Source organism: Suricata suricatta, chromosome 16 (assembly GCF_006229205.1).
Source record: "Suricata suricatta isolate VVHF042 chromosome 16, meerkat_22Aug2017_6uvM2_HiC, whole genome shotgun sequence".
NCBI classification, from domain to species: Eukaryota; Metazoa; Chordata; class Mammalia; order Carnivora; family Herpestidae; genus Suricata; species Suricata suricatta.
In genome coordinates, this window is record NC_043715.1 from 35,051,371 (window position 1) to 35,067,602 (window position 16,232).

Genomic DNA, 16,232 nt, shown 5'->3' on the forward strand with positions numbered 1-16,232 from the left:
ATGATCAACTGACTGAGCCACTCAGGCGCCCCTACGATTCTTTTTTAATAAAAACATATACATTTTAGTTTTGAGTGAAAAATAAAGTTTTGAATTCAAAATGACACATCAATACTGATGCAATTCTATCCTCAGTATCAGCGACTCCTCTTTTCCTCACTGGCCCCGCTGTGCCTCTCGAGCTTCTCCTGACCCGTGAAGAGGATATTTGTTCTATTTCCACCAGACAGACAAGGTCTGTATTCATTTTAACAACATCCCATTTCATGGATATATGTTTTCCCACCTCAGGCAACAAAAAGCGGGTCAGGTCCTGAAGGGTTGACACCTAAAAGGAAACGGAAGCTGAGAAGTTGTGAGACAAGTTTGTAATATTTGAGGAAAATGTTCATTCTAGTGCCAGGACCATTCAGTTACAAAGAGTGAAGATGACCAATCAGTGAGACCTACCTGACTTTCAAAGTACAAAGAAAGTTAAACACCGTCACCATTTTGGACATGTATTTTATTGTTTAGAAATTTCCAGCAGAGCTATCATTAAGTACCTTTGTCAGGAGATGCCTATGAGAATCTAAATTGAGAAACAGGGACAGGCAGGCCTGTCAGCTCTTCCTGCAAAATCACACAACACAGGGACAGCAACACACGGGCCTCGGATACGAGGTGGTCGACCCCCGAGGTTCAGTCTGGCGTCCCCCATGTGCGGATCTAGATGAACAACAAAACTTTGCAGGTGTGGATTTAAAGCACGACCCCAAACGACAAATGACTTTCTTTGGCGGTACCCAAACAAGACACCAGAGTAAAGTCTGTAAAAAAAATCAAATCTATCATGATCAGCGTTCCTACCCTGAATGAAGTTAACCTCCTAAACAAGCTGACCTTATTATGTTTCTATTTATTTTAAAAGCAAACCAAGTGTATATGGCATCTTTTAAAAAATCATGTAAACGTTGCAAAGTTTTTAGGTGTTATTTATAATCTGAAGAGATGTATAAAAAACTACTAGACTTGTTAAGACTATAAATACTAACCCCCTAATCCCCCCATGAAAAAAGCAATTGTTACAAAAATATAAAAAATAGACTAGTTTCTACTATGTAACCTCTCCACCAGAAACCTCACGACTCTGGGACACATTCTGGTCGATGTGCCATCCAACAAGCACAAGTACAATTTTCTCCATTTTTAAGGAAGGAAAAGTTCCAGAACTTTCCCTTTGTTACTGGAGATTGTGGCTACTTTCTTCACAGGAACTGCAACGTTAGCAAGTAGGGGCAATCTGTAGTGTTCTCTCATACTGCCCTGCATGGGCCCAAGCATGGAAATTACAGCATAGAGGCTGCCTTCAAAACTCACTCCTCTTCACATTTGTCTCTCCAGCTCCTCTGAGTCCGATTTGGGACTTGCTGGGCCCCCAGGCTCCAGAGCTGGCCTTGGCTTCCCTCACTGCCCACAGGGGAAAGCCAATGGTAGGAGGGGTCTCTTAGCGAAGGGGCTCAGATAAGCTCGCTGCTCCCATAGCACCCGCTTTGTTCGAAGTGTGGGTCAGGCCCCAAGCCAGGTTTGCCAACGCCAGGGAAGTGGCAGGCCTGGTGGAGGCTACTCCCCTGGCTGGGGACCTGACTGACGCCACAGCACAGTCTGCAGAGTCTGGGAGGGGAGCCAGCAGCAAACCTGAAGGCAAATCGCTTGGCATTAAGTTAAAATACTTTTATAAACTTCAAATCCAATTTCATGTACTCGCCCACGGCAGCCACGCTGCCAGGCACTTTGACCAGTTATGAGCTAGGAAGTGGACTGAATTCGGTTTGAAACTCAACAGACACTACAGGAGGGGACTGATTGGGGGGTAAGGGGCTTGACTGGTCAAGCTCTTGAGGATGCTCCTCCCTCATTTGGACATCTTCAGTGTTTCCCTGTCCCTGCTGTCACCAACAGGGGGTGATTGTGGAAAGGCTCAATCAAGCCCTTAGTAGAAAACAGCTACTGGCTAAGAGCAGGATGGATCAGCAGGCAGAACGCCTCCATGTGGCTGGGACAGGCTGTACCCTGTGTCCCTGAAGTCCAGGGAGACCTCCCAGATAAGGGGTCCCAGCCTAAGCATGCATAAGAGAACGTTTCACCCCCAAAGCCCTCATTATTTTTTGCTCAATGTGCAGAGTCCTCACTACCTGGTGTGTGCTCCCAAGTGTAGACTTGATTCAACTTGGAGCCTGGCTCACACCCACTTTTCCCCTGCAGAACCCTTTGACCTTGGCTGTCCCCCAGTACCGGTCACAACCTAGCCTGGCGTCTAATCCAATTCACATGCTACTGCCTTCACCATTCTTGTCTGAGAGGCAGGCTGTCTGCCTACAGGCCAGAATGGTGGGCCCTTTCTGAGCCTCTAGCAGACTTCCAGACTCTCCTGTTTGAAGAATTCGATTTTCACACCGCTAACGGTTTTATTTCACAGATCACGGTGGTGAGTTTAGGATTTCCATTCCTCGCCATGGTTGTCATACATTTCCCGACACCTTCTTGTTTCTTCAGATCTGAAACATCTCAGGCAACATACCCTGGTTGTTTTAAACCCCAAACGACCTCTCCAACAGCAACGACAACAGATTCAGCCACATATGCTGAGCAAGTCCCCTCTACTTTGGTTGCTTCAAAACAAAACAAAACAAAACCAAAAAACAGGGCTTATGAGATATCCCCAATTCACATTTGCTCAGAAGAGAAGTGCTCCCAACATCAAGGCACAAAGAAAGAAGTCTCTTGGGGCAAAATGACAACGAAAGTGACCAGTGGCCTTTGTGAGGCCTGAGGCAGAGTCGCTGGGGAAGGCAAGTTCAGTCTAGTGTGGGCGGGCCATCAGGAGGAAGGCCTGACAACGGGGTCTCCCTTGGGGCCCAAGCAGTCCTCATGCATACTTCTCTAGGAACTTTATGTGAAAGTCCTTCACCTTCTGTAGAACCGTTTTCAGCTTCTCCACTGGAGGGAGGATGGTCATTCTGTCAGGAGAGAGGACACGTCAGCCTGGATACAAGCTGCTCTGGAACAGGGGAGAGGAATGAAGCCGCAGCTCCTTCCTTCAGCTGCAGTGGAGATGAGGAGGAGTGGGGGCAAGCAATGTGGGGGGGGGGGAAGGCTCGTCTTGCCCACTGCGATAGCACCAGCCCTGGACAGAACCTGAAACTCCTGGACTTACTCAACTACCTCCTACCCCAATTCATACATTTCGTTTTTACTCAAGTAACACATGTGACCAAAAGCAGTAAGAAGGTAACGGCATTTAAGCTCACGAACACGTCCACCCAGGATCACAGAAGGCCTGTGCAACATTCTAACTGTGTATACAACTTTCTCTAGAGCATGACTTGGCGTTTCCTGCAGATACAGAGCAAGATGCTCCTCCTACTCGGTGGGCCTTTTTAAAATTTCCCGTACAGGGACGCCAGGGTGGTTCAGGTGGGTTGCTGGGTGGGTTAAGCATCTGACTTTTGATTTCAACTCAGGTTTGTGAATTCGAGCCCCACATCAGGCTCTGTGCTGACAGTGCAAAGCCTGCTTGGGATTATCTGTGTCCCTCTCTCTCTGTCCCTTCCCTACTTGCTCCTCTTTCTCAAAATATATAAAAATAAACTTTAAAAAATCTCTCTTACAGTGAGAACCTCCAGTCACAACTCTCCCTCCAAAGGAACTCCCAAGTTGCCATAGTAACTAACGTTTTTCTCTAATACTGTTGGTTTGTTTCCCCATCCTAAAGGCAGCCCTGTTGATTTAGCCATTTTTTGAATGAGCCATGAACTGCCAAGGTGAACTCACTAGGGTGAAAGGCCAACCAGACACGTTGGTCCATCTGGGGCACACTGCCCACAACCTGAGTCAGGACGTGGCTCCAGGTGCTAACTGAGCTCATGACCTTTCTTTTTTTAGCATCTGCTGCTGGAGGCCTCTGAGAGCACTGAGCACGGAGAAGATGCTCTTCTGAAGAGAACTGGCCTCAGTGGGGAAACCCAGGCTGAGCTGCTCTAGTCCGCTCTGCTCCGGGGGGTTGCCATCCACGCAGGGGCAGAGTTGGCACGCCCTGTGAAATGTGTCACAGTAAGGGAAACTAATTCCATTGTTTCGGATGTGGTGTCTTTCCAGACTTGTGGATGAGCTACTCAGCACCTGGGCGCTGCATGCTGCTATCATGGACTTGGAAAATGACATGGAAATAAAGAAGAAAACATCCCACTTGGGACATTTCAGATAGTATGCAATAGATGGAGGCAATGAAGGGGGAGACAGAGTGGTCAAGGAGATGACCTTGGAGTCTACTCATAGTTCTTAATCCCTGGACCAGGTCTTGACTTGGCTCTGCAGCGGGACAGAATGGGAGTGGGCAGGACGGGTGGTTTGCAGGGAGTTTGGGGTTGCACACACCTCAGTCTCTGCAGCCAGCCTGTGTTCTATGATAGCAAGTCCATTTCCCAAGACAAACCTGGGACCAGCCCCCTGGCACAAAGAGGCAGAGGTACCTGAAGTGGTAGGTGCCTTCCCTCTGCCCGAAGCCGCTGCCGGGGACGACACAGATGCCAGTCTCCTCGAGGAGCTTCATGCAGTAGAACATGTCAGGGGCCATTTTATGGGCCTGTGGGAGCAGGGGGGGACTGAGGGTTCATTTACGGCTTCGCACTGCACAAACACACCTTTGAACACTCAAAGCCAAATACAACTGAAGCGGCAGGTTCTTTCCTGTGGCGGGGCCCGTGCACCCTCCCTGCAAGGATCAGGGCAGGACACTGGAACCTGCTGGAAGCTCGGGCCTGAGGGCTACTTCAGGATGGCCAAGGGCTGCAGTACTTCTGCTCTCTGCCCAGGACTGACAGTCTGTTTCCTCTGCGCCCCTCTGCCAGGCAGTAGCTCCACAAGCTTTGAGGGTGGCCCCCCCATTTGCCAAGACACATAACCCTCTGACAACACAGCCCTGAGCTCTGTGCCCAGGGAGACTGTAGGGAACAGTTGCTTGGGGGCTCTGCTCACGGTGCCTCTCACACCCTGGTTTTTACAACCTGGGGTACCTGTTAAATAGCTTCTCAGGCTCCGGCACTAGGGATTCTGACTCAGCAGGTCTGAGTGAGTGGGAGAGGGCCCAGGTTCTGAATGTACAAGGTACTGAGGAGGTTTGGGGGGACACAAGGATAACACTTTCAGAAATACTGCTCTGGCTTCTGATTCTCAAAGTAGCCAGATGTCTATAGCACAACCAGAAAACTTGTTGCAAACACAGAATCTCAGCGCCTCCACAGACTTCCTGAACTGGCAAGGTCCCCAGGTGATTTTGTGTTGACATTCAAGGACTGAGAAATTCAAGGGCTAGGGCATTCACTGCGCAGAGGAGACAGCTGTCACTGCTTCTCCAGCGTGTGTTCAGTTTTGAAGTGCATCACCTCACGCTTGGGCACCTGCCTTCAGAGCACTGGAGGTAAGAGCCCAGATCAGCTCCACTCACTTGGGGCTGACCTCATCTCCGCCCCTTCACCACAGCACGCTGCAGGGCTAAGCCTCTGGGGGCCCGTGATCTTTGTGCTATAAGCACCATCTGGCCGAGGGGTCCTCAAAATCCCGTCTCCAGAGGCAGCACTTCTGCTCTCCAAGGCAAGAACCAGCCCCCAACCCAGCAATTCCAAACGAACCCAGTGAGCTCCCGCCCAGCACCCCAGACCTGAGCTGCTTCCACGGCCTTGCTGGGGATGAAGATCCGAGGAAAGGCATACATGGCTCCTTGCAAGGGGTTGCAGTGAATTCCTGGGACTTGGTTAAACAGGTCTTCTGTCAGCTTAGCCTTTTTGGCCAGATTACCCAGGACAGACTCTTTCTCCTGACGGGACGCAGAAAACATAACAGTCAGCACCTCTGGGCATCATGGAATGGCTCCGGCTACTAGAAACCGTCCCTTCAGTGTGGGGGTAGTGGGGTGGCCTGGTAAAAAGTGAGCCTGTGTGTGCACGAACATAGCAAACCAGGGAAGTGGGTGACACACATTCCTCTGCGAGAACTTCTTCCCGGGGTGCTCAGCCTACAGGGCTGCCGGAGGTCCTGGGGCACACAGTGCAGGGAGTTCTGGGAAAAAGGCAGGTCCTGAATAACTTGTGTCATGGCTTCTATTCTCTTACCAAGAGGCCGTTCCTGAAGAGGAGAAAACCCCGTCCCTGCCCAGGAGTCTGAGTGGACCTGGCTCTGGATGGAGTGCCCTAGGACATGCGGCTAGGAGACGGCCCAACCACTTAATTTTGGGGGCCACTTTCAATCCGTGTGGGGTGCACAGGGCATGTGACTCAGGCAAAGCAAATCAGTGGCTGGCTCAGAGGTGCACATGTGTCAGTCCAGGACTTCTGCGAGTACTGTTGGAACAGGGGGAGCTGTGGCCTGAGGATGACGGGAACATGGTTACACACACAGTGGAATACTACTCAGAGCCTTCCAAGGGAAGCCACGTCTAACACATGCTGCAACACAGATGTACCTTGAGGACATTGTGCTGAGTGAAATAAACCAGTCAGAAAAGTCAAATACTGTATGGTTCCATGTAGATGAAGTACCTAGAATCCTCATGTTCATAGAGACAGAAAGTAGAAGTGAGTCACCAGGGGCTGTAAGGATGGAGAAACGGGGAGTCAGTGTTTAATGGGCCCAGAGTTTCAGTTTGGGATGAGGAAAAGGTTCAGGAGATGAATGGTGGTGATAGGTGCACACCAACATGCGTATATTTTATGAACTGAACTGTTCAGTGAAAAACAATTAAAATAGAAAATTTTACATGCTGTATATTTTAGCACAATTTTAAAAAAATGTGAGCCTAGAACAGCTAGGAACTGACTTTGTGGTTACATGACCCATAAATTCCTTTTTTGTTGCTGTTGTTGTTTAAACTGGTTAAAGTCGGGGCGCCTGGGTGGCTCAGTTGGTTAAGTGTCCCACTTCGGCTCAGGTCGTGATCTCGCGGTCTGTGGGTTCGAGCTCTGCATGGGGTTCTGTGCTGACAGCTCAGAGCCCGGAGCCTGTTTCAGATTCTGCGTCTCCCTCTCTCTCTCTCTGCCCCTCCCCCGCTCATGCTCTGTCCCTCTCTGTCTCAAAAATAAACCAAAAACAAACAAATAAGTAAATAAATGAAAATAAACTAGTTTAAGTCAGGTTTTTGTCCCTTACGATGGAAAGGGTCTGACCAGATCACTTTGAGCTTTGAGCACATATGGTTGGCCAAAGGCAGGCTTATGGCCTAGATCCAATGACATGCCCATCCTTTTCTTCTTTTTAGTTTAGTGACCAAATCCCCCAGGGTGTTCTTAGTACACAAGGCCCTCCCTCTGGGTGCCTGTCCATCCAAGGAGCTCACAAGAGAGGAAGAGGTAGGGGTCCTCCACTTCAGAACACAGCCCAGCTGTGTCTTCACACTGAACCTCGGGGGGTTGGTTTAGGCACCAAGAGGCACCTAGAGCACCCATCAGAGGTGTGGAGAGAGGCTGGCCATGGTGATCCTGAATATACCAGGAAGACTCATGGCCCTCACTTTGGCAGGGATACAGATGGGCCACAGGAAACAGCGACTCACCCTGTGGAACAGCTCAAAGGACTCCTCTCCAGGCACTGGGGGGTTCACAACGATGTCCATGGCAGCCTGCCCAGACACTGGTGGGCACAGTCGCACGGAGAGCAGCTTCACCAGCTGGCCTTTGATCTCAGGGTGCAGGTTGATCACTTCCATGTAGCCTCCTCGGTAGCCACACCTGCAGGTTGAAGATGGGGAAACGACCCACCAGTCACAGAGAGGCCTCAACGAAACACAATCTCGTAAGCCAGAATGTTCTGGAATCATCCCCATGCCCAACACTGAGTGCTCAGGTGTGGCCGAGTTCTTCCCAATGGAAGTGACATAAGCAAATTCCACATCACTTCCTCACAAGAAAAAAGTATCCTCTCTTATTTTTCTCTTTTTTCCCACTTCCTGAGAAGTGGAGACACTGGAGCAGCAGCCTCAGTGTAGAGACGGAGGCTGCATGTTGGCACGCAGAGCCATCCCACCAGCCCTTAGTCCTTGAATCACCTCGTGGAGCGCAGCCTGTCCTGGAATCCCCCGGCCTTTGGCCTGTTATGTCAAAAAGAGATCCACTTTCATCTTGTTTTAGCCACTATATTTTTGGGTTTCTTTATTACAGCAGCTTAGCTTGAGTCCTACTAACACACTAGCCCCTGTTCTAAAGGGGCACATAATTCAAGCCTGCATAGGCTCCAGGGGTAGATATCCGATTCACTGAGGCCTATGAGCACAGTCTGAGGACTTTTGCTGGAACTTTCTGCCTTCTGTAAACAAAGTTAACCTACAGAAGAGCAGAGTCCTGAGAAAGACAATGAGATAAAGCAGGAAATCAGAAATAGAGTCCCACTGATGTCTTTAACACTCTTAGACTTTTTATAGATATTAGTTTTTTTTTTTGTTAAAGCCTCTTTGGCAAAGGTCAGTTTTAAGTTAAGTTTTCATTACTTATCACCACAAGGATTCCCATATAGATAGTTGATAGAGTCAAATCACAGGAAAGTCAGAGGAGATATGCAATGAGTTAAAACAAAAACAAAATAAAAACTTTCAGACCTGAATCTGCCCTCACTGTCACACTTTCTGGAGCCGTGTCTCCTTCTCTGGACTGTGATAGATAACATTCAGACTAAGACCCCAGAAACACAGACTCCCTGACACGGGCACCTAGTCTTACCTTCCTCTTTATACCCCATGCCCTCCACCTCAGAGCGCCGGACACAATGAGACAATAAAATGCCACTGGAATTAGGCTGCAGAACTGAACTGGCAAAGGCAAGTTCCCATCTCATCTCTTGACTGGACTTTCCAAGGCAAGAAGATAAATTCTAGTATTGCACAAAGGTTTCCCATAACAAAGGCTGAAAGAAAGAACTTTCTGTTTAATTGTCTGCTGATGAGCAGAAAATCAAATTGAGAAAAGTAGCCTAATTCTAGGTAATCAGGATCTGAGGTCTACAGGTCATAACTCAGGAAACCAACATCCAGAAGACTGTTAAAACAATAACCAATAATGCAGACATGGCTAGGTATGTGATAAAAAGGCTTGAGGTTGAAAAATGAGTTAATAGAAAACAGACTTGTTTAGGAAAAGAGGTACATAGCACATGAAAGTCTAGCAGAGATAAAGCACTCTATCAGCATAGACCAGAAATATCGGCATAAATTAACCTCTGCTTACATCAAATAAAGCCAGCTGGGCAATCGTTCCCGTGGTGCAGCTCCCTCACCCTAGTCAAAATATTCCTCTAAGCTTCATGTTCCACTGGCCTCCAGCTTACCGAGAGATCCTTCCCCATCCTGATGGCAGGCACATAAAAGAAACCCCACAATGTTGGGGGTGAATGCCCTTAGCTGTAAACTCACAGCCTTCCCTTATTCTCTTCTGCAGGTTCCTCCTCTTCTCCCCCAGCTTCTGAGCAGTGAAGGCCTGAACCAGCTCCTGGACTATCTATGCTTGCTCCTTGTGAGACACCCAGGCTCAGCGATCTAACAACTCATTCACTGCACCTCCCAAACTTAAGTCAGCTGGCTATCAGCCCCGAGCTGGGGACTCACACATCCACCTCCATCTGGACATGCAGTGGGCATTTGTAAATTCAACATGCCAAAAAACCAACTCCCAATCTTCCCCCCAAACCTGCTTCATCCACAGCCTTCCTCATCCATTGATGGCTACTTCATCCTTCCCGTTGTTTCAATAAGAAGTCTGGGAGTCATCCTTGATTCCTCTCTCTCACAATCCTCTTTTCCATCAAGCAACTCCTATCCACTCCACCTTCAAATATATCCAGGATTCAGCACCCTCTCCCCAGCTGGATCCTGGCCCACAGCACCTCGCCTGGCTGTGACAGCCTCCTGACCTGTCTCTGTGCCTGCCTCCATCAGACAGCAACCAGATGGTGTCCAGTAAACCTTAAGTCAGGTGACGTCATACCTCTGCTGTAATCTTCCAACAGATCCCATCTCACTGAGTAAAACTAAAAAATAACCCAAGTAGCCCAGATGATCTGGCCTCTTATGACTCCTTTGGTCTCAGTGTCTGCCACTTGCCCCTCAAACACTCCTTTCCAGTTTCCTTGCTATTCCTTGAACATTCCAGGCATGCCTCAGGGCCTTTACACACGCTATTCTCTCATCTCCGAATGTTCCTCCCTCAGATACCGACATAGCTCCCTCCTTCCTCCTCAATGACCCCGCCCCCACCACCTACATTCCCATTCCTTCTCTATTTTTGTCCACCTGACACATGATTTTATTCATTTGTCTACTGCCTCTCTCTCTTCACCAGAACATAAGCTCTTAGGGCAGGGATTGCTGTGGTTTGCTCACGGCTGTATCCTCAGAGCCGAGATCAGTATTGGACTCACACAGTAGGTCACCAAACAGTATTAGCTGAATGAGCAAACACAGGACTGAAGCGGACCCTCTGGCCCCAGTGCTAGGGTGAGGCCCACATCCAGTGTGGCCCACTCACTGGCCTGACGGAATCTGTCTACTCAACCTGCCTTCCCTGGCCCCTCAGATTTCAGACAATGTTGGACTGAATTGGGTTGGCAGAAAACACTAGTGCTGGAAGCTGCTGTAGGTCCTGCTTTCGTTTGCATTGTTTACTGCAGGCAGGTTTCTTTCAAGCATGACCTTATTCTATATGAGCCTCTGCACAAGGCTGTCCTGCTGTCCTCACCCCACAGAGCTTCCCGTTGGGGGGGTGTAGCCTGTCTCCTGCTTCTTAGGTCAGCAGAGGCCATAGATAAGGGCAGGCTTCTCGGTCCAGAAGGTTGACCGTGGGGCAGGGGAGAGGGAAGCTGGCACAGCACAGAGGCAGTGAGAGGGAGGTGGGGGCCAACATACTCGCCCATGTAGCCCTTGGAGGTAGAGTGGAAGGAGGCGAGCTCCACGTTGCTGGAGTACTCGGGCCCCATCTCGTAAAGCACCTTCTTAAAGGAGTGGAATCTGCAGTCCGGAGAGTACACATTGTCCTGGTATACCTGGGGGAGATGACAGGATGGGGACAGTCACCTACACTCCCTGAGAGGCCTGAGCCCATGCAGGGAGGGCACAGGTGCTCAGGGTCAACCTGCAGTCAGGCCATGTGCTGTGAAGCCCATTCCAGGAAAAAGGCAGATGTGCCCAAAGGAACCTTCTAGAAAAACCACAGAGAAAGGCTTTGGGTTGTATGCCCACTTGATTTCTCCCATTCACCCACGTTCACCTCTATCCAACTTCCAGATCTTTCTACCTCATCTGACCAGTAACGATGTCAGGACTCATATTTGCCCAAGCAAGTTTCCTTTCTGAATATTTACCTTTTTCCATAAGATTAATAATGAAAGCACTTCAGGGGCACCTGTGTGGCTCAATTCGTTAAGTGTCTGACTTTGGCTCAGGTCATGATGACACTGTTCATGAGTTTGAGCCCCACATCAGGCTCTGTGCTGACAGCTTGGAGCCTGAAGCCTGCTTCCGATTCTGTGTCTCCCTCTCTCTGCCCAACCCCCTGCCATCCCTGATTCATTCACTCATTCACTCACTGACTCACTCACTGTCTCTCTCAAAAATAAACATTAAAAAGTTTTTTTAAACAATGAAAGCAGTTCATGGAGCTATCCTCTCTCTACTTGAAGAGCTAAACGGATTGCTCTCCTGGCCTTTTATGACACCGACCTCATTTGGAACTATTCTGTTTTCTATTCACTTCACTGTCAGCTTTCCCACTAGACCGTAGACATGAGCGGTGCTCACACATGCTTTGTTTTTCCCTGTCCACACGGTCTACACTCAGCATGCAAGCACCCTCCTATGCCTTTGAAGATGAACTTCCACACCCATTTCAGAGATAAGGGAAACTGAGGCTCTCTGAGGCACTGTGGGCCAGTGGGAGGGTCAGCCCAGCTCCATCTTCAATGGGCCAGGCACAGTCCTTCTCCTCTTCCTCCCCTGTGCCCTCCTCTTCCTGGACCTCAAGGGGAGGAGTTTTGGACACCATGTTATTCTGCTGCTGCTTCTCTCCCTTAGAAATGAAGATTTTTAACACCTGACACAAATATAACCCTATATGTTAACTATACTGGAATTAAAAAAAAAAAAAGAAACAGGACATGAAGATTTCTAGGCCCATCTACTAATCATGGCAACAATTTGGTGCATAAGTTATGTGTGTGGAGGGGAGGGTGCTAAGGGGCAAAGAAATGAAACTAGTGTGCTAGAAGCTACCACTAAGAAGAAATCATGCAGAGATGAAGAAGTGAAAATAGAATTTGACAGGCCCTGATTTTCCTCCTTGCAATGCAGGAAAAGAATGGGTAGCCTTGGCTCCAGAACTGGGGTTCAAGGAGTGGCAACCATGAAGTGAATTTAAGTTTCCCCACTTCCCCTCACAGGCTGCACTGAGGACTAAATGAGATGGTAGATATGGAAGCACAGGAGGCACAGGAACACAGCGTTATGTCCATCCAGCACTCACTCCCCCTTCCTGAGAAAGAGTGGCCCAATTTGCCCTCAGGGAACACTGCTCCCCTGCTCTCAGGGAAGAGAGCTTGCCCCTTGCATGGGGCCTGGTCAATTTGCATACTGCAACCACCCGCCACAGTGATTGGTTCAGCAGTGGGTGTGTGACCCAAGTTGCACCAATGAGGCTCAACTCCGAGACATTTGCTAGAATCACCAGGAAGAAATTCTCTTCCTAGGCTGGGAAGATAGCAACACTGTGAGGCCTTAGTGGAAGGAGAGAGAATCTGAGGGATACGGTTTGAGTCCCTGGACTTAGCCCCTCACCTGTTATCCCACTGTCTTTTTTCTTTTTAAGTGTATTTATTTATTCTGAGAGAGAGAGAGAGAGAGAGTGAGCGAGAGAGCAAGCTAGCGAGCATGAGCATAAGGGGCGCTGGGGCCCGGGGAGTGGTGGCAGGAAGAGAGGGAGAGAGAGAATCCCAAGCAGGCTCCACTATCAGCATAGAGCCCATGCAGGGTTCGATCTCACAAACCCTGAGCCACTATGATCTAAGCCAAAATCAAGAGTCAGATGCTTAACCTACTGAGCCATCCAGATGCTCCTCTTTTCAAGTTTAAAGTGGTTTGGATTAACTTTCTGAAATTTATCATCAAGAATCCAAACCAACAGAGGGATGATTTAGGTTGCAGCTTCATAGGTTGTTAACATCCTCCTTCTTGGTTAGAATCACTCCTCTAACACCTAGAAAGTTCCCTGTGGTACAGAACAGTCAGCTTGGTCTCCCTCCCCCTAGGAGAGAAAGTTCAGCCTCACTCTTCATGAAAGAGAGAACTGAGGAACTCTTACCTCATCAGCCAGAAGAAAGAGCTTCTCTTCCCAGGCAAAGTGAATCACATCTTCTATGCACTTTCTGCTTTGGACCTGTCCTAAAAAAATCCCCAACAAAACCAGAATGTAGCCCGTAATGTTGTTTAAACTGTCCCTAGATAAGAGTCCCACCCAGAATCACTCAGGGATCCTGTGATCCTTCATGAACCTTAGGGACCACCCTTGTTGCTGTGACTAATACATAGGGTGTAGTCAAGGTCAAGGGACTCCCAAGTGTCGGCCCATCTGTTTGACTCATTATGCCAGGTATGTGGGGGGAAACGTGTTTCACACTCAACTTGCTCGTTATTCTTATGAGAGACATGTGTGGGCGGGTGGTGGGCTATGTTTGTGCTGGAGGACAGCATCTTAAGGAGCAGGAAAATAAAACTGAAGGGGTTAAATCAATCAGCTCTGAACTCCCCCCCTCCCCCCCACCACGTACCAACCACACCAACAGAGACCATCACACTGGCTGATGGACAGTTCCCACAGCTTCCCAGAGAGCCACACACAAGATCCATGAGGCAGGGACAAGGTCTGTAGGCTCACCGGGTATCCTCAAAGCCCTGACTCAGCAGATGCTCAGTAAATATTTGCAGAGTAAGCACTACATGAAGAAGCCCGTGCGTCATCTCCGGTGTCCCCTGTCCATGGCCACATGGGAGCTATGCATGCATACTGATGATGACAGGGAACACTCTGCAGTCTTCCCTTCCAAGGTCTCCCCTTGAGCACTTGACCCAACACAAACAGTGGAGACCGCCACCACCCATTTAACAGAAATGAGCACAAATAGCAAAATATTACTCTACCAGTTCACCACAAATGCCATGGGCTTAGGTGGGGAAGAAACAAATATGGCAAGATGGAAACAAACGTTCCCCCGTGTTTTCCTGAGACCCGCTGTGGGTGTGGCACTGGGGGTATCAGCGGCGCTCATATACCTTCCAGAAAAGCACCGCCACAGACAGGCTGACTGCTTTAAAAAGGCTATTTCTTTACTAGGTATATATGCGTCTCTATGGATTTTACATATAACTCTGTATGTACGTGTGTATATGTATACACAGTTACTATTTACATACATAGAATATGTTACCTTTTTATTAAAAATAAAAATACCTATATTCTTTTGTGTATGAGAATATCAAGGACATGTCTAGAAAAAAAATAGATATATCTTATAAGAGCAAAGTGTGATTTAGCCAGGACCTTGGCCTTGAACTATCTAAGAAATGAACCAATTCCTTTACTAAAGGTCAATTCCTTTATGAAAAGTCTGACTTTTTTCTTGGCAAGCAACCACCAAACCAGGCTTCCTTTGAAGCTCTGGGTTCTGGGATTCTGGAAGGGAGGCAGCCCAGGATTCTACAAAGAACAGCCACTGTTACCACTGACTGATGGGTGCTGGTTCCCCAGGGGGCTTAGCCTGACTGCAAATCCTACTAGGCCTGCCCTTCCATGCCTCTGATACCACAAACTATCCTGTTAGAATGCAAGCAAAGATTTGAGCAGCAAGAATATCAAAACCATGTGCACGTAATGCCAAGGGGAGTGCAAAGAGGAAGCAAGCAAGAACCAGGGCTTCAGAAAGCCTGCAGCTCAGTAGAGGGAATGGACACACTATATGTAAATAATTCCACTGATGTGTGCAATGTAACCCTGAGAATAAGGACAGAACTTATTTCTCTCCAGTGTCTGGGAGTCACTCAGAACATGCCTCTGAGCCAGTGGATGGACAAACAAACACATACAGTGGTGTAGAAGGGATAGTCATAAATGGCATTAGAGGGCCAAGGCAAGCTGTGCCCAGCAGGGGGAGACATGAGACCACCTCACAGAAGGGATGGCTTTGACACAGAAGGCTGGAGAGGGGTCTTCCAGGTGCCTCTCCCCAGAGGCCAGCTCAAAGGAAATTTCCGGCAACCAAAGAGAAAATCTGTTGCTTGCATCTGCCCAGTGTCCTTCCCTTCTTTGAGTAACAGAGCTCAGCTGTTCTACAGGGAACTACTTCTCTTTGCACTCCAGCTGGGCCAAGGGACACAGACCTGGCCACAGTCTTGGTGATTTGACTGGTTCAGGGATGGGCTGATGACCCAACCTGGGCCAAAGAGAGTCTGGTCTGGAATTTTTGTTAAAACTACAGGTGAGGCTCTTTGCTGAGGTTGCTCGGCTGGTGTGCCATGGCTGGAGCTTCTGAAGATCATTCCAAGGACAGATCCTTCCTGAGAAGGACTACTCCAGCTAAGACCTGGAAGTGGACCGAGGCTCCTATGCCAATGATGCTGATTCAGGGGTGCTCCTTCACCCCTGCACGTTACAGTTCTAGGACCCAATCTTCAGTCTCGAGCTGGGTTTCTATCTTAAAACCCAGAGTCTTGGTTTAATATCCCAGTTCATTTTGAGACCTGTCAGCCCAGGTGGTCAGTGTGTGGTCCAGACAAGATACCAGACACATGGCCATTGCTGGAGGTTTCTATTAAGAGCTTACCGATTTTCACACATCTCAGACCCCAGAGAGCAACACCAGCCTCTGCCCACTTATAGTTACTCTAAAAATCACTCATATTAATGTACCCTCCCATGACCCCTTTACCTAAAATAGTAAAGTCTGATGCAATTATTTCTTCCAGGAGAATCTGATGAAAAAATATGCATAAACACCTGGCCTTAGACATTACCAACCCTCTAATATAAACTAGGTATACAGAGGATTTCCCAAGATGTAGGACCTGTTACTCCAAATTGGGACCAGTAGCAACAGCATCACCTGGGAGCTCATTAGAAACACAAACTCTCAGGCCCCAACTTAGCCTAATCACATCAGAATCTCTTGGAGTG

General features: G+C 48.6%; 1 protein-coding gene across 2 annotated transcripts in view; it reads right to left on the bottom strand.

The window, feature by feature from the left end:
* Positions 1-484: 484 nt before the first annotated feature.
* Positions 485-16,232, bottom strand: part of GPT2 (glutamic--pyruvic transaminase 2) — a 34,558-nt gene continuing 18,810 nt past the window's right edge. For both annotated transcript variants that reach the window (XM_029925583.1, XM_029925584.1), the window contains exons 7-12: positions 13,368-13,447; positions 10,922-11,058; positions 7,586-7,760; positions 5,699-5,854; positions 4,512-4,624; positions 485-2,999 (exon numbers count right to left, since the gene is read on the bottom strand). In XM_029925583.1, the coding sequence (XP_029781443.1) occupies positions 2,909-2,999; positions 4,512-4,624; positions 5,699-5,854; positions 7,586-7,760; positions 10,922-11,058; positions 13,368-13,447 (752 nt within the window). In that variant the 3' untranslated portion in view covers positions 485-2,908. The remainder of the gene's footprint in view (positions 3,000-4,511; positions 4,625-5,698; positions 5,855-7,585; positions 7,761-10,921; positions 11,059-13,367; positions 13,448-16,232) is intronic.